The sequence below is a fragment of the Lycium ferocissimum genome, chromosome 4 (genome assembly GCF_029784015.1).
Source record: "Lycium ferocissimum isolate CSIRO_LF1 chromosome 4, AGI_CSIRO_Lferr_CH_V1, whole genome shotgun sequence".
Taxonomy (NCBI): Eukaryota; Viridiplantae; Streptophyta; class Magnoliopsida; order Solanales; family Solanaceae; genus Lycium; species Lycium ferocissimum.
Window position 1 is genome coordinate 32,154,241 of NC_081345.1, and position 18,533 is coordinate 32,172,773.

At 32.5% G+C, this 18,533-nt stretch overlaps 2 protein-coding genes and 1 non-coding gene across 3 annotated transcripts; all 3 read right to left on the reverse strand.

The window, feature by feature from the left end:
• Window positions 1-514: 514 nt before the first annotated feature.
• TRNAN-GUU (transfer RNA asparagine (anticodon GUU)) lies at window positions 515-588 on the reverse strand. The gene has a single exon. It is a non-coding gene; the product is annotated as a tRNA-Asn (tRNA).
• Window positions 589-6,331: 5,743 nt separating this feature from the next.
• LOC132054598 (VQ motif-containing protein 20) lies at window positions 6,332-7,631 on the reverse strand. The gene has a single exon (XM_059446572.1). The coding sequence runs from the start codon at window positions 7,490-7,492 to the stop codon at window positions 6,614-6,616; it is 879 nt and encodes a 292-aa protein (XP_059302555.1). The 5' UTR covers window positions 7,493-7,631; the 3' UTR covers window positions 6,332-6,613.
• Window positions 7,632-8,536: 905 nt separating this feature from the next.
• LOC132054599 (NAC domain-containing protein 20-like) lies at window positions 8,537-11,565 on the reverse strand. The gene is made up of 3 exons (XM_059446573.1): window positions 11,331-11,565; window positions 10,077-10,345; window positions 8,537-9,394 (listed from the first exon to the last, which is right to left on the reverse strand). The coding sequence occupies exons 1-3, from the start codon at window positions 11,536-11,538 to the stop codon at window positions 8,855-8,857; spliced, it is 1,017 nt and encodes a 338-aa protein (XP_059302556.1). The 5' UTR covers window positions 11,539-11,565; the 3' UTR covers window positions 8,537-8,854.
• Between the last annotated feature and the right edge of the window lie 6,968 nt (window positions 11,566-18,533).

Here is an 18,533-nt window from a genome sequence, read left to right on the forward strand (position 1 = left end):
ATTCGAACGTATTTGGATCAGATTCGGATTACATTTTGGGAAATTCAAAAACTGAAATTATAATCCGACATATGCTAAACCCAATCTGATCTGACCGATTAACAAGCTTAGAAGAAAGGATGCATGCGCGAATATGAGAGATAAAAGTAAAATAGGACACATAACCATGTATGCTTTCACTATCGGATTAAAACAACTTCAAGTATTTGAAGCTTTTTTAGGTTTTCCTTATCTTGTGCTAAATTATCTAAAAAGTACTTTAAAAGAATATTCGGAAAATGTAGAACTCCTTTTGTACCTAGCCACTTGATTGATGAGAAACAAGTGCTCAAACATCTTAATCTGCTTTTTCAATAACTGAATCAATGTTATAGACTGCTCATTCCAGTAAAAGCCTTAAAAAGCCATCAGCTTTACTTCGATTTATTACTTTGTAGATGTTGCATACTCCTCCTTTTGCTATTTCAATGAGACTCTGAGAACTGATTGATAATAGAAAGAAAGAAAAAATGAACGCTAGAAGGAGGGCTTGAACCTCCGACCTTGTGGTTAACAGCCACACGCTCTAACCAACTGAGCTATTCCAGCATGAGCCGTTTGGGAATGAGTCTTGCCATTATTTAAACTTCTGTATGTATAACAACATGCATATAGGAAATGGAAAAGGGTCAAAAATGCCCTTCTATTTTGGGAAAAGAGCTAAAAATATCCCTCCTGTCATTAAAATTTTCAAATATACCCTTGTCTTAACGAAAATCCCCAACATAACCGAATCTTATTTTTAAACTCAACCTAACTAAATAAAAAGTGCACATGGGTTACTTGCTCCTGTGCCTAGTGGCTCCAGATGTAGGACTCGGGAACAAGTTTGTCGCATATGGGTTTTGTATGTAGCTGGGTCGGGTTTAAATAGAGCGGGTTTAAAAATGAAATCGGGTTATTTTGGTGGATTTCCGTTAAGATAGGGGTATATTTGAAAAACTTTAATTATGGGAGGGATATTTTTCTAACGGATGATATTTTTAGCCCTTTTCCCAAAGTGGAGGGGCATTTTTGACCCCTTCCCCATAGGAAAACCACAAGGTCTTAGGTTCAAATTCAGCGAACACAAAATTAATATCAGATGATTTTTTTTTTTCGTCTACGCTTTATGTGGTGATAGAAATACTCTGCTACTTATTGCCACACATACACTCTATATAGAAAATACTCCGTAGTGCATATAAATATGGAGTTGAACCTAGCTTTCACTAACTTCAGTCTTTCTTTATAGATAAAAATGCGACTAGTTTTACACATTAGTACACACCCACAACAACATATCATGTGGAAGCTGCTTTTGATAGACTTTCAGCAATGAAAAACATTGGTTTTAAAAAAAAAAAAAATGTACGCTCTAACCAACTGAGCTATTCCAGCATTGGCAATTCGTCATAAAAGCAGATTTTATTTGTTGTATATTATTCCCCCCACCCCCACCCCCACCCCAACAACCCACAAACGCACATATACGAAAGATACAAATTACTAAAATACTCCTCAATTTGATAACGTTCTCAAGAAAAGGCAAAAGGTAATTTAGAACAAAATCTAGAAAGATTTTGCTTTTACAAGAACGAGAAATCCGTTTCATGATTTTCTTCACAACATTAATATCATTATTCTTCGATCAAAGTATGTGGGAAAAAATAAACATTAAAAATAACTCAAAACCGACTGGATTAATTTAAGAAATAATCATCAACCCAAGGGCTCATTGTATTCAACAAAGTCATAAAACTAAATATTGTACCAAAATATTACATTGATTATCTTTATATGTCACATGATATGAAAATTGTTAAAAATCTATCCACCTCACGCCAAAATTTATAATTAAGTTAACGCATAATATAAAATCACCAAATAAGCACTTTCACACCGTCTTTTTCTTGATGAGCATTGTCATTGAAATTACAAATATGCATTTGCTGCATAAACTTCTTTCTCAAAAATATTTTCCGGTGTTTAGCAAAGAGTGAAAAATATTTTTCATTTTTACTTAAAGATTGATCGTAATTTTAGTAAACTGTATAGTGTTTTGGCGAAATTTCTAGTATATTAAGGCTTGTTTGGAAAGCTACCTTAGAATTGGGTTTTAATGTAATTGTATTGTTTGGTGTGTTTAATTACTCGGTTAGAATAGAAGTGTTCAAGTGCAATTGATGTGGGATGATTTCATTATCCAATTCCCGACGAGTGGATACTTTTTGAATACTCTTTATTTTATTTTTAAATATTATTCTTATTAAATTTTGTGTCTTGCATTTCTTTTCTTCTATTTCCTCAAACATATATTTATCACACATTAAAACTTATTTACCTTACTTTTATTTTGAATTAAGTTTTTTAACCATGTAATTATATTTGTACAATCAAACATGAACGTGAGGAATTACACTGTAATTATATTATGATAAACAAATATGTCTTTGCAATTACTAGTAATTTACGAACATTTTTAAAAATATCGATAAATTATTTAAGTGTTGATTGGACTAGGAATTTGACATTAGGAGTTGAGATTGTTGGTAAAAAAAAATTAAAAAAAAAAAACGACTTTCATCCAAAATGAGGAACACCGTTTTTCTTCTTTTGGTGAAAATATAATTTTATGACAATCAAACACCAGATAAAGTTTTATTTTCTGAAATTTGTTTTCCTTCATACCAAACAGACACGTGAAAAAGAATCAAAACGTGGAATAGCTTTAACAAAATGCACTCACGGCCTCAGCGGAGTTATTTTATGCTAATTGAATCTTCGTTATCTAGATTAGAAAACAGTAGCTTTTGGAGTTCTATTACTGATCGTGTTTGTGGTATTACTGATCGTGTTTGTGGTATTGATGGAATCCTAAGTACTCTTTTTGTTTTTTTCACTCGGTGTCCGAAATTCGCATTAGAGTCTGACTATATCTGAATTCGCGCCACGTAGGATCTATTTGGGGGAAGTGCTCCCTAAAAAATTTTTGTTTATATCGAGAGAAGCAGCCCCATTCGCTGCACCGCATTCTTAGGTGATGGGTATCCTACGTACTCATTAGCTAATGAAAGAAAAAGAATTTCTATATCCTTTCACAAATAAAAGCATAAAGAGTGTGTTTGGTATGGAGGAAAACATTTTCCATAAATTTTTTCCAATTTTCCCATATTTGGTTAGTCAAAATATCTTGAAAAATATTTTTTCTAGGAAAACAAGTTCCTTGAAAATGAGGATAACGACTCCCTCAATGGAAGTAGGGAAAACAAGTTCCACAAGGAACATTGCAAGTTCATTGTCTCCTCCCCAACCCCTACCCCTCGACCTTCTCACACCCCGCAACCCCCGAACCCCCACTACCTAACCACCCTTACACCCCCATTACCCCCACCCCAACCCACCACTTAACCACCGTCTTCTACCCCACACCCACTACCTCCCCACCCCTATAACCCCTACCTCTATCACCACTTACCCCCAACCCCTACCTCTCACCTCCCTACCACCTCCCCCGATCTCTCAACTTTGCAAAACTAGGCACTTTGTGAAAGTAGTAACTTTCAAAAATAGCAACTTTACAAAAGTAGTCGCTTTTTAAAAATATTACTTTTAAAAAGTAGCTACTTTTCAAAAATAGTCATTTTGCAAATGTAGTCACTTAAGAAAATAGTGACTTTGTGAAACTAGATACTTTTTAAAAATAATCACTTTTTGAAAGTAGCCAATTTTCATAACTAGTCATTTTGTGAAAATAGTTACTTTTAAAAACTAACTACTTTGCAAAAGTATCCATAGCCTCTTTGTGAAAGTTATAAAATAACCCACTTTTGGAATGTATCCTTTCTCAGATAGTGGCCACTTTTGTAAAGTAGTCATTTTTAAAAGTGACACAAAATGGCTACTTTGTATAGTGGTCATTTTTTGAAAAATGACAAAAAGTTATTCTGCGAATTTGCATTTTCAGTTGTTTTGCAAGAAATACAGTTTTGCAAAAATAGCTATTTTATGTCAATTTTAAAAACTGGTAAGTTACAAAAATAACCATTTTTGTGAACCTTTTAAAAAATGGCTAGTTTACAAACATAGTCACTTTTTTGGGTTGTCTTTCAAAGTGCAAAGTAGTCATTTTATTGGTTGTCCTAGAAAAAGGCCACTTGCAAAGGTATGGACGTATTTGGTTATCTTATATAAATAGCCACTTTGTGAAAGTAGCATCTTTTTCAAAATGCGGGGTGGGGTAGTAGGGAAGGTTGGAATGGGGGTGGAGGTAGGGGGGTAGGGGATGAGAGGTAGTGAGTTGGGGGTTGGGGGTGCATGTGGTTAGGGGGTTGAATTGGTATTTCCGTCAAATCAAACACTAGAAAATATTTTCTACATCCAACCAAATACAAGAAAATAAGTAGGAAAATCACTTGTTTTTCAAGAAATCATTTTCTAGGAAAATATTTTCCATCATACCAAACACACCCAAAATATTTGCTTTTTCTGTTAGGGATTGCCCTGAATTTTCTAACTTATTTGGATTCTATATCATAATTGTGTTTTACTCCAAAAAAGGTTAACTTGGTGGAAAAGATTTTTTTAGTAGAAAAAACTCTTCCATGTCTATCTCCTTTTTCTTGGAGGAGAAGTTTCAAAGATCTATAAATAGAAGATCTTTCTTCTTATACAGAAACACATACAAAAAAAAATAAAAAATTCACAATGTAGTCATTAAAGAGTCTAGTTTAGATGAGATTATTCTCTCAATGGATTTTAATATTATATTAGTTTTCTTATATGTAGTCCAATTGGTCAAATCATATCATAATATTAGTATAGTTTTCTTTGTCGTCTAATTTATTGACGTTCAAGGTTTGTAATTATTAGCTTCCGCATGATGCCTTCTATATTTCAATCCCAACATGTGGTATGGGCGCGATGGTTCAACGAGGTTGAAGACAAGTTCAAAACAGATTCAAATCAAGTTGTAGCCTATTGACGCTAATTTTTTTTTTTTTAATCAAATAAGTAAAAAAAAAAAAAAAAAGAGTACGACATGTGGATATAATTTTCAACAATCCTGCTACTGCATATTTTTAAAACAAAAATTATTTTTAACTCATGCTTACTTTTAGGCATGAACTCCAATTTTCAACTCATGCTTACTTTTAATGTATGAGCTCAATTTTTTCAACCCTTGCTTACTTTAATCGCTTGGGCCAATTTCAACTCATGTTCACTTTTAACGCATGAGCTCCACTTTTAACCTCTGCTCACTTTTGAGGCAGAAGACTCAAATTTTCAACCATACCTACTTTTAATTATGACAAGCAACATTGATGAAAATTATGTGAATAAGCCAGAAGATTCATGCCAAAGAGAGATTTGTTAGGGTTGTCCTGAATTTCCTAACTTATTTGTATTCTACACCATAATCGTGTTTTACTCCTAAAAGGTTAACTTGGTGGAAAAGATTTTTTTAGTAGAAAAGACTCTTCCATGTCTATCCTTTTTCTTGGAGGAGAAATTTCAAACATCTATAAATAGAAGATCTTTCTTCTCATGCAGGAAAAAAAAACACAATAATATCCAAAATGTAGTCATTAAAGAGTCTTGTTTAGGGGGAGATTATTCTCTCAATATATTTTAATGTCTTTATATTAGTTTTGTTATATGTAGGCCAATTGGTCAAATCATATTATAATATTAGTATAGGTTTAACGTTCATGATTTGTAATTATTAGCTTCCGCATGACGCCCTGTTATTTCGATACCAAACATTTTCAATCATACAAATCAATTACAGTTTAATTTTCATCAGATCGTGCAAAATTCTCTGTTCTTGGAGGAGAAACAGTTCCTCTTTTCGCGGTTCATTGTTGATGTTTCTAAGGTTGAGACTCATGTCAATTTTAAATTTTGCTCAATTTAAATAGTGGGAATTCCTGATTATATCACAGCTAATCCATCTTGAATTGAGATTGTGGTTAGCTTTTTTTTACCTTTTGAATTGCCAGTGCTACAACGGAGTAGTTAGTCATTTTTGCACGGTGATATTACTGATTATTTAAAAGATGAAACAATTGATGTATTGTTTTCATATCGTTTATTTAAGATAAATCTGACGAGTGCATATCCATTTTTACAGCTGACTCACTGCCAATGGTCAAAATTAATTAATTACGTTCAAAATTTAGAAGATAAAACATTGTTCGATATTGAGAGTGCCTACTCTTCTAGGAAAAAAAGAAAAAAGAAAAAGAAGCTACTGGGACAGGGCATGAACAAGAAATAAACAGAATTTGCGCATTAGATAATAAAATAAACTCTGAATAATTGAGTTTGCAAAGAATGAAAGTAATCTTATTAATTTCTGCAAAGCAAATGACACTATCAACTACAAAACGGAAAAATAACCATTCCTCTTTCTATATGATATCTCATTATTGAAACAATTCTAGACTCATCTAGACTCCTCCTCCAAGGAAAAATAAGCAAAACTTTTTTTCTCAACTGAAGCAAAAAATTTAGAAAATTAAATCAGAAAATTCTCATTAAAAAATAATAATAAGTAGTCCTACTTCTCATATAAAATATCCTAAGCTGGACTTCAAAAATCTGGAAGCTCCTTAATACTTTCTGATGAGGAAGAAGAAAAGGAGTTTCTCATACTAGGCATAAAAAATAAAGAATCCGTGTAGTTACAAAATTGCTGATCTGAGAAAAACAAATCTGGAGAATTAGTAATTGGACTAGGATCAAAAGGTGCTAGATTACTATCAAAGAAACCTGGAGGATCACTAAGATTATTATTGTAATTATAATTACTAATACCACTATTTATATCTTTATTATCATTAATAGTAGCTAGGTCAAAAATTGGAGGAGGCGGAACATAACAAGAAGCTGACGAATTATCTCCTACACTGAAGCTACCGTTACTTTCATCCGTGACAACCGAAGTGGACTCATTGTCATCATTTGCCAAAATCTCACATTTATTATTAATATTATTTGTAATATTGTTATGATAAATATTTTCTTGATCAGATCGGAGGATATCTCCAAGACAGCTTTCAGGATCACATGTGAGGTCCTCCTCCTCGTTTATTGGCTCGGATTTGGGATGTTGAGGTATCGGTCGAGGAGGATGAGAAGGCGATGAGTGGTCATCCTCAGGAGAAAAGCCGGTGAGTTTTTGGACCAATGCCATGAAGTCGCGTGGATGTGTGTGGATGACTTTTGGAGAATGAGTGTAGATGATGACCGGATGACGTGGCTGCTGATGTGGGATGGTGGTAGGGGTGGTGGCCGCTACCCCGTTATACAGGGAGGACGAAGAGGAAGAAGATGATAATGAATTTGATGATGATTTCTTGATGAAATGAGATGCCTTATTGATCTTCAAAGGAGAACAAACGTTATTATTGTTGTTGCTGATGACGGCTTGATCAGCCTTTGCATGATCATAAAATTGTGCCTGGTTCATGGTTAAGCTATGAGAACAACTCCAAAATTGTATATCTCTATCCAAAATTGATGAGAGGTGAAGAAAGTTGAGTGAATTTGTGTGGTGAATATATAGAACAATTTTGAGTGATGAGCTGTGGGTGAAAGTTGTTGAGTTGGATACAATCTACAATAGTGTGAGTTTAGTTACAGAAAAGTGACACAAAGGATAATTCTGAGAGCTTAGCGGAGAACAGTTATGGGAAAATTATTAGGTGTAAAGAATAGCTAATTTATCGGCTAGGAAAAAGCATCACGTTAACTGCGAAAACAATGATCTAATTTCCACGACAAAATGAGGAATTAATTCACTTAAGGGAATTAACTTAACTCTAGGAGCAAATATTAAAGATTAATCTGTTATATATATAGGGCCATGTACATGTGTGTGTATAAATATACATTTAAAGATTATTATTTTCTTAAATAATTTCTTTCAACATTATGATAATTTAACAGTCACGTTTACTATTTTATTCTACAATTACGTACCCGTGCTGGATTGTGTTTTTCCAGAAGCTAATAGGATAGGACCGTGCTTGAACCGGGTATATCCATGCATATAACGGCAGACCAACAATTGTCTGGTTTATTGTAGAAGATTTGGGCCAGCTATGATAGGGCCTCCATGGCCCAAAACTAAAACTATGGGACTGGAGAGATTTTGCATTTGAACTGTGTCTCCATGTTTTCTCAATTTAGTAATACTATAAAATTAGTTGCCACTCGATATAGGAGTATATAAGAAGCTTAATCATGTTAATTCAAAAATTAAAAAATCATTTCTAAGCAATTGCATTAATGGAATTCAATGAATTAGTTCTTATGCATGTTTATGCTGTAGTAGTGTAACATTGAACGTAAATGATCACGGCAATGATTAATTTAGCATAAGTAGCTAACTTTTTTCGTATATGTCCATGTTAAATAATCAAACATGTTATAAAGAACAAAAGTGGCACTATTTGACCGAGAAGAAAAGGAAAAGTTGGATAATTATACTTTCCATTTCGAAGATAATTAGTTGTGTTATACAAATGCAAATATGGAGCTCGTTTGAATAAAAGATACGTAAAATAGCGACTATAGGGATTTTCCCAAGTCAATTACAGCTGACTACACTAGCTTAATTAACATGAATCCAGAAATTTCTTGCTTGTTTATGAACTACACCTTGCCCTACATATGGACTTGCGAAATTTACTATAAATATGAAAACACCTAGTTATTACTGGTTACCTGAAATGTGACTTTTTGTGACAAGAGGATCGACACTGAGAATAGTCATGTTATTTGAAACTTACTAGGGGCAACCCCTAAATTAAGTCAACACAGTAACAAGTTACTCCCAAATATTTGAGTCCAATTTGTATGATTGCTCCTGTGGCTGTTGTTGCTGAAGAGGATCTAGTACAACAGAGGAAGAAGGCCCCTCCAAGGGGTTAAAATCAATCCCAAAATGAGAAATAGTACCTTGTGATTGAATGTTAAACGGGTAACCGGTACTAGTAATTGTAGCTTGATTATCACTTGGCTGATGATTATAATTACCCCTATATTGTAATGCCCTAAGGAGCAAAGAATTCACTGATGGAAGATTATTTGAGCTTAGCAGGTTAGAAGACCAAGCTGCAGGTAGTAATGGAAGAGTACTAGTGCTTGTCAAGTTCATGATATTCATGTTCTCATGATTGGTGTAATTCTGTAAAGGAATATTGGCGCCGTTGAAACTTGGTAGGTCAATATTATTCCCAAACTCATTTGCTAATGTGTAAGTGTCACAATTAGGAGACTCTTGATCAGATTGTTGGGATGATGATGTTGGTTGTGGTTTCTTCGCAGTTGAGTTTTTGTGGAACACCCTACAAACTACCCATTCCTCCTGAAAAGAAGACAAAATTATACTATTAGTCTGGACAATCTTGGTGCTAATCCAAGAAAATGTACACTATTATAGCCCGAAATATCATCGCTTTTTTGTCATATACTTTCTCATTTCAATTTGTATGACCTAATTTAACTAGTCAATAAGCTTTAAAAAATAGGAATATTTTTAAAAACGTTATCTTAAATATGTCTTTGTGGTGACTACAAAAGAATTTAAAACTTGTAATCTTAAATACACCATAATATTTGTACAGGCATAAAAGCTTGTCATTAATAATAAAATGTGAAATTCAACATAAATTATTCTCAAATTTAAAATATGTCATCCTTTTTAAACGATTAACAAGAAAATAGCATCATTCTTTCTAGAATGAAGGGAGAAAGTACTAAGGAATTTGTTATTATATCTATTTTTAAGTTTAATTCACTTCTACAACTTTTTTAAATTTTATTTTTATGTAATTAAATTATATACGTCGATAATGTAGATGAACTTTTAAAGCATCAGAATACCTATGGTCCATAATAAGTGGGATTAATTACGGCAAATTATTTGAAACAAGATGTTAATTAAAGTACATTAATAATTCTTCTAACGTACTTAAATCCATTTTTTTTTTTTTTTTTTTTTTTTTTTGGTATGTGTGTGTTTAATTTCCAGAATTGAAAAGAATTACCTTAGAAGGTTTGAAACCAAGCTTGGTTTCTAGCCTATACTCATGCATAACCCAATTGGTTTTTTCACCCTTAGGAGCTCTCCCTCTGTAGAAAACCAAAGTTTTCTTCATCCCAACTAGGACTGATCCACCACGATAAATCTCCTTATCCTTGCCTGTTGTTTTCCAGTAGCCTGCTTCTGTAGCTCGGTTAGTGCGAAGGCCTGTTGGATACTTGCGATCTTTAAGGCTGAAGAAATACCATTCCTTTTCTCCCATTGACGCTTTCGCTGTAGGAGATACAATTTAACATGTAAATCACTTGTTATTTTGATATATTGAGCGTAGACATTATAGGTAAGCTTAGAATTATTGATGATTTCATGCAGCAGTTTTTAACGATTCTCTTTGGCGTTATTTGTTATAACTCCCTCAGTTCCATCTTGTTTGACACAATTTTTTTATTAGTAGTTTGTTTCAGAAAAAGTGACATAATCCAATATTTTTCTTTCGAATTTAAGTTATATACACTGTCAGTATAAGATTTTTTCACTGGTAGGTCAGTTTTACCTGTTGTAGCAGGTAAATCTGACTTGTTTTCAAGGTCACAAATCCACATTTAAGGAGACTTAACGGTAAATACTCTTTGATTGACCAGATAGTATTACGTAATTTTTTTTATACTGATAGTGTATACACTTTACTCTTTCTTTTAAAAAAACTTTTATAACCACACAAATATCATGATGTGCATGTAGAATTATAAGTTTCAAAATTTTTATAGCTATAAAAATATTATATTATATCTAAGATCACAAGTTTTAATATCATCTTTTCTCATTACACTTTGTGGCTGCAGCTAGCCTGCTAAACACTTCAAAACTGAAAATATTGTTAAATGAGATGAGAAGCAAGAAATTCTTGTTTTGCTTCTCTCCTGAACTTCAAAAATCAGTACTTAGTATATATAATATATGAACTTGCAATTAATTACTGTAACGTTTAAGTAAATAATCTGTAGACAAATAATCAAGTAAAAATTAATACAATAGATTATACTTGAGAATTGAGTGGAAAATAATTTCTTCTAGAGCAATATAATACTCCATATATATGTTGAATGAGAGAGAAGCAAAAAATTCTTTTTTTGCTCATCTCCTTTGGAGAAAGGAAAGATAATATAATTTAAAAGAAATAAAAGATCAAGAATATTGTTGAAATGAAGGGTAGAAGATGAAGGGAAAGAGAAGCAAAACAGTGATAAAAATTTGCTACCTGGGAGATCCCAAGGCTCAGATTTGTTGAGATCAACATCAGCAATGGCTCTAGAAGTGAAGGTGAAATCAGAAACCTTGTTACTTAGATAATATGTGATTAATTCTTCATCAGTTGGATGGAACCTGAACCCTGGAGGTAGATTTTCCTGATCCATTATATTGCTAGATATTTCTTCAAGAGAGGGAAGTACGGATGCAGAGACCATGGCTATATAAAGGTGCGTTGTTTTCTATGTACGCATCAATCTTCAGAAAGAAGCATCCTTTTAATTTCTTCCATTTCTTTTGGTCTTCATTTTTACAGCTACCATATTGACATTGATAGATGCATCAAGATTTTAGATTTTCTTAGGTCACAATATGATTATTATAATGCCACTATGAGATCAGTTACTATGCTCATAATTTGACATTTTTTTGTATATACTTCTTCCCATCCATATAAGTGATTTTTCCGTCTTTCTAAGAGCCTGTTTGGATTAGCCGGAAAAAAGTGGCTTTTAAGTATAAGTGATTAAAATACTTTTAAGTGTTGAAAGTTATTTTATAAATAAGCAGTTACGTGTTTGAATAAAAGTGTTTAAAGGGATTTTAGAAGTAAGGGTAGAATTGGAATTAACAAAAAATATAAGGGATAAAAGGGTAAAGTTGTTGGTCAAACCAAAATGGCTTTTAAGCCAAAAAAAATAAGTTGTGGTTGAGCAACTTCTTGGTTTTGGTTTATTTTAAGCACTTTTTAACTTAACTTAAACTGTTCTCTATTTTGCCAAACACTCAAATAAATTAAAAATGACTTATAAGCTGGTTTGACTAACTTATAAGCCAATCCAAACGGGCTCTAATTTGGTCTAAAATAAGTGGCTATTCAACAAACAAAAAAAAATTGTTTGTCAAATTTACCCTTTCTATTAGTAAATGGTAAGAACATTTCTTTTTTAATAAAATACCATTTTACATTTTCCTACAAGTAGCTAGATTAAGGTACCCTTTTACACTCTATCCTCCGAAACCCTACTCTGTGGCCGGATTATACTAGATATGTTGTTATTGTTCTTGTTGATATGGCTTAATTAAGGTAATTTAGTCAAATGACCCTCTTAATTAATGTTATGAGTGTGTCAAAATCTAATAATCACTTTTTGTGGACCGAAGGGGTATTCTGAACTGCCTGATGAGTTTTAGGTTATATGTATGAACAATTTCAAAATAGCTGCAAATCCAATCATTTAAAGAACAATTGCAGATAACCCTATTTAATAAGCATTTGATTGATACAAGATATGATAACCTAAATGAATGATAAATGACATATGTACATTACACCGTAATATATATAACTTAAATTCATAACTTTTTAGACAGTCTGAGTTATTTACCATGTGAATTTTGTCAAACGAGTATAAAGTAATCTTTTACTTGTTAAGACCATTAAGCTGATAAGTGAACGAGTACAGGAGAAACAAAACTCTTCAGGGTACTCATTAAATAAATATGTATAGATTAAACTGCGAACTTTTAAGAATATTTAATGAAATTATGGTTTACGATTTGCCTCCATTTAGAACAAATTAACCTGTCATTTTCAAACAGTAGAACAAGGTGTAAACCGTGTGCACTCTTAGCATAGTGTAAATATGCACCTATATATGATAAAATAATTTAATTAGATGAAATAAATGAGGAGTCCTGTTTATATTTGATTAAGATATTAATTCTTTAACCAGTAGTATGTCCAACTACCTTCACCCATTTCTACCCACCCTGTGAATCGGTCTAAATCCTCGATTAGTCTGGCCAATGAGAAATAAAGCTCCATTTTGTCATCCTGAATATCCTATCATCCCTGCCCTTAGTATCCCCAATAGATAAATAACCATATAAATAATTTAAGTTTTATACATTGACTGTATAAGTATTTTTTATGGTATTATTATAACTCAATCTCTTATAGCATGGCACGTACTTACTATTTATTTTAGGTTATTAATCAAATTAATGCTATTAAATAAAATTAGGTACTTACGATCACCTTTTGATCAATGGCCTGATATATCACATACGGAGTATATTATTTTACATTGCTAGAGCATATTTGCCTACCCTCTGATTAACCGAGGACGTGTTACAGTATGTGTTTTGGAGTATATATATGAACGTAACAATATAGTAATGGCTAAGTAATTCATAGGCTTAATGCATATGCAGCCCCCTAAACTTGTTCCCTTTTTTCCATTTTGGCACCTTTACTAAGTGTTGTTCTTATTGAATCCCTGAACTCGTCCGTCCTCAAGTGTGTCTATCAAACGTCCTAAATTTGATTTTTATTAGAGGCATAAGCTAAATTAGGGAAATGAGGGTGGAGTAATATTTTAGACATGTGGTAAGCTATTCTTTAGGTTATGGATATGTCGGTTTCTGCTGGTTCTGCTCTTTCATGCGAGCTTAATTAAGAGCTACTCGTTTTTCTTCCTCTCAATTACTGCTAGTCTTCGCTAAAAGATAGCATAATTATATTAGAATATATATTAGCATATTCTTACATTGAAGATGGAATACTATGTAAGTCGGATTGTGTTTGATAGACACACTTGATGACGAGTTTAGGAATTCAATAGAAATAACACTTAATTAGGATGCCAAAATAAAAAAAATGGAATAAGCTTAGGGGCCCGCATATGCATTAAGCCTAATTCTTATAATATAATCATTAGTTAACGAACTAAGAATAGATAATGTACATCTACTGGGAAAGTTAAGAATTGAGATAGATGCCAACGTTGTTGTCTTTTTCCTATAGTTTTTAGGCAAGAAAAGGCCAGTATAGGTTTAACCATGTGTGAATAGACACAACACTAACAGCAATATTTATTTGTGGTTAGGCCAATTACACGTTTAACCTAATCTTTTTGATTTGGACAAATGATTACTTGCCTAGTGGATAAATTGATCACCAACCATAAGACTGGCCATCCTACCTAGCTCCTTTAGCTAGCTTTCCTTGCTTACCGTGCTCTCTTTTCTTTCTTTTGATTTTGTTTTGATGAACTTATAGCTTGTTCATCAAACTTTGGAAATTTGTTTATTCTAAAATTAAATTGTGGATTGTGTTTGATTAATAAAGTTAAAAAGCTCTTTTGTTAATATTAGAGTAGTAATTTGTGCTTGACCAAAGTTTTCAAAGTGTTTTTGGGGAAAAAATACTTTTTTTACCTTCTGAAATACAGTTTTTGTTATTACTCAAAAACACTTATTTCTTTCCTAAAAGCTTGATCAAACAACTCAACTGTCTAAAATAAACACTTTTTAAGAAAATGAATGATTTTGGCTTCCAAAAGCTTGTCAAACAGACAATAATTAAGGGTTTTATATATATATATATATATATATATGTATATGTATGTATGTATGTATGTATGTATTGATGATGTAAATATATTATAAAATGACTGAATTTTAATTTGTAATTGAAGATTATGTGTTATGTTTATTAGTAGAAAACCAAATTATGCTAAATTATCATGAAGAGTTTATCCGTAACATCTAATTAGAAGTGACTTGATTGTGTAATCAGAGAAGAATTTATCTGTAACATACTAGAAGTCATGACTTCATTGTTTAAGTTATACAATCACCTCATATTGTATACATCATGAATGCATAAAATTTAGACTCAGCTACTACTCCTAATTGCTTTGGAGCTTCCATTTTTTCAATCCTAACACAGAACTCTTTTGTACTTAAGAACTTAACGATCAAGTTCTCTAGAAAGGCACTCGCAACTGTGCAATACCACCACACGTGCTCATCAAAAGCACATAGAATTAAATTCTTTAAAACCAAAACCTCCTTTTCGGAGCGAACTCAGCTAGCTCTATCAGATTATAGTATAAAAACAAACGTATTACTGTCACTTAATATCTCTTACCTACTAAATATCATACTCCAGTCTTAGTAGTTATGACCCTTTATGCAGGTGCCTAATTATTACAAATTATATATGCATCTAAGCTCATATCCTTGCAAAAAAAATTGGGCTTTACTTTGTACGTGTCTACGGTCTACCTTGGGATGGACTCAGGAGCGGATCTACTTGGGGGGCCAGGGTGTTCACCCGAACACCCTTGGCAAAAAATTATAGTGTATATATAGGGTAAATTTTCTGTGTTTATGTGCATATAGTAACTTTTGAACACCCTCGGCAAAAAATTACATACAGTATATTTAGTTTTTTTTCTTTTTTCGAACACCCTGAATGAAAATCCTGAATCCACCACTGGATGGACTTATCCATTTCTCAACAGTGACTCTGCCTAGCTGTCAGTGCATGATTTTAGATTTTATTTTTTTTTGGTTAAAAAGATTAGTAATAGTAATTATTAAAGTAATTAATATGCATCATAATAAAATACAGAATCTATTCGGGTTTTATTTGAATATCATAGCCAGAGTGACTTTCGTTTTGCCCCAGAAATGCATTAACTACAAGATAATAATAACAGTAACAACAGTCATTTGGTTTAGTTACATATATATAGAAAGAAAAAAAATGATAAGAAGATTTGCTGAATAATTGTATAGTTACCAATTCCATAATTAAAGCTCGTGAGAGTAGTAATGTGTATAACTCCATACTCTAGTTAAAATTAATTCTTTTGTAGCATAAAAGTAACCAAGATGTTACGAACACTATCAAGTACTTAGTCATTTGTCAAAAGTAAAATTTAAAAAACCCTAACAGCTATGTTATGAAGGTTGACATTATCCTAGACAGAAACTTGAATATGCAAAAATGATAGTACTAATCATTAGGATGATCTACTATTGGGCGAGGAACACATGATTAATGAAATGAAAAGTACTAGGCTTCTAAATATATTCGATCTTTTTACAAATGTTTGTTTGTGTGCAGACAAATAAATGATGGTCTGACAAGTGACATATGCATGGAAGCCCTTTATTTTGTTTCTTCCTTAAAAACACTTATAATTCAACGTGATCTTCATTTAGGTTGGACTTGCGGGGAGCTAGGTGCTTGACTTCAGGTTTGAAAATTCAGGATTAACACATGCAATTAGCTGTTGTTGACATTTCTTACAGATCGATGAGTCTGATGTACCATCCTATGAGGATCTACTTCAAAGTCTTTATAGGACTTCCTTTGAATATTATTTCACTTGCATTTCGGATTATTAATTAGGAGGAGGCCAGGCAGTGAGAAATCAAAGCATAGTATATCAGTCCTAACTATATTAATTAATGAGGTTGCAGAAATAACCTACTACACTGGAAACTCTAAATCAATAAATGCACCACGGGGGACTCTAGATTGCTGTATTCAGATGTACTAATTGTTGTGAGACTAATTAAAGCAGCGATTAATATTCAACGCTGCTACTAAACTTGGTTGGCTAGCTAATTACTACTAGTACATAGGAAGATCAAGGAAACGTACCCGCAGAAAACGCAATATATATAGAATCCATGGAATTACGTGGGCAGCTAGAAAGCTTATATCCCCAAATCCTTAGTTTCACCCACCCTACCCACCCTTACCCCAACGAAGGGATCAAATGTGTCGGCAATATTACAAGTTTACAACTCCAGGAGAGAGAGTTTATTGATTGTTCTTCTGTAAATTAATTTGTATAAACCTGGCAATATTATAACCTTCATGTCCATGAGCTAAGGCTTATCATACGATCAGACCTTCTATAACAATCATCCTCTATAATAATATTTTACTATAAAGGTCAATTTTATTTTTTTTCAAAACCGATTTTTCATGTTATGTGTTATCTTATATGTTTTTGTAACTTTTTTCCCGAGCAAGAATCTTTAAGTTGACTTGTACTATTGAACATGAAGTCAAAAGATACAAGGGAAAGAAAACAGTGGATAAACATTCCAGATTACACCTTATATAATATATCGGTCTGAAGATCAGGTATGTTCGGCAACCTTAGACTTGTCTAGGGACTGTCTCATGTTAAAAAAGTCAAAAAATATTCAGACAAATAACATCGTTAGAAAGAGGTAGACTGTATTAGATGATACATCCATGCAAGGGTCCTCCACTCCTCCTTGTATTGTCACTAGAAATTAAGACATTGTTATTGGACTTGAAAATCGGTTCACAATGATAACAAGTTTTGGTGCTAAGAGATGACAAATAGACTTGTGACTCAAATTTGAACTAATCAAAATGGCTCATAATTCAATTCGCCTAAAATTTACTAATAAGTTAAAAATTACTATTAGACGAAAAAGGGTAAAACAACAGGTCATCACTCAAAGTGACTACTTGTGAATTTTATCCCCAAAAATCATGAAACTGGGTGAAAGAAAAATTGGGCCTAGCTAATACACTGATTCAACTACTAAAATAAATACGCAAAAAGCAGCCATTGGCCACTTTTCAGTTCTGTATTGAAAATTTTTACGGTGATGAAATTTCATATTTAAAGGTGATATTCCAAAAAAATAACCTTGAGTTCTACTTATAATTTGGAAACTTCATTATAGTGGTTATTTTACCATTACATGAGCTGAAAAGAGGTTTGTGAAGATTACTCAATATATTCGAACACTTGGGCCATTCACCTATAGCTAGCTTGAGTCTGGTGGGCTTATCCTTCGTACTTCTAACTTGGGCCTCTGCACATGTTTTACTTGAATGGGAAAAAGGGAAAGTCACACAAATACAATTTTTTTAAAGAGTGGATCCCACTTTATTCCCCTAACATTTAAGGGTTGGGAAAAGATACCCCTCACATATTGAATGGGAACGATAACCCCCGTATCTAATATTTTCCGGTGAGAATCTTTTGTTTTTAATAAAGATCTTTTTTTCTTTTTCTTTCTAGAATTAAATACAATATATAACTCTTATTATTATCTTCCATTCACCTATTAAATGAAAAATAATGTATAACAACTACTTGAAAAAATCTTGTTAATAAATTTCTAACTAGATGTCGTTGTTTTTTTTTTTTTTTTTTTTTTGGACGGAGGGCCAAGATCTTAATTATTATACAATCTAAATACACCTAGTATCAGCACCCGCGCAATGCGACGATATTAAAAAACACTAATCTATGTTAAATTGTGATGTCGCTTGTTTGAGGACATTGTATCATAATAAAATGTTAAGTATTATCTAATTCTCGATATAATACACTCAAATTAACGATATTTCTGTGAA

Bases quoted from the DNA above. Each gene is read 5' to 3' on its own strand.
- LOC132054598 (XM_059446572.1), bottom strand. From the start codon at position 7,492: ATGAACCAGGCACAATTTTATGATCATGCAAAGGCTGATCAAGCCGTC.
- LOC132054599 (XM_059446573.1), bottom strand. From the start codon at position 11,538: ATGGTCTCTGCATCCGTACTTCCCTCTCTTGAAGAAATATCTAGCAAT. The intron at 10,346-11,330 runs GTAGCAAATTTT...TATCTCCTACAG, and splicing joins TGAGCCTTGGGATCTCCCAG to CGAAAGCGTCAATGGGAGAA. The intron at 9,395-10,076 runs GTAATTCTTTTC...TCTTCTTTTCAG, and splicing joins TTGGTTTCAAACCTTCTAAG to GAGGAATGGGTAGTTTGTAG.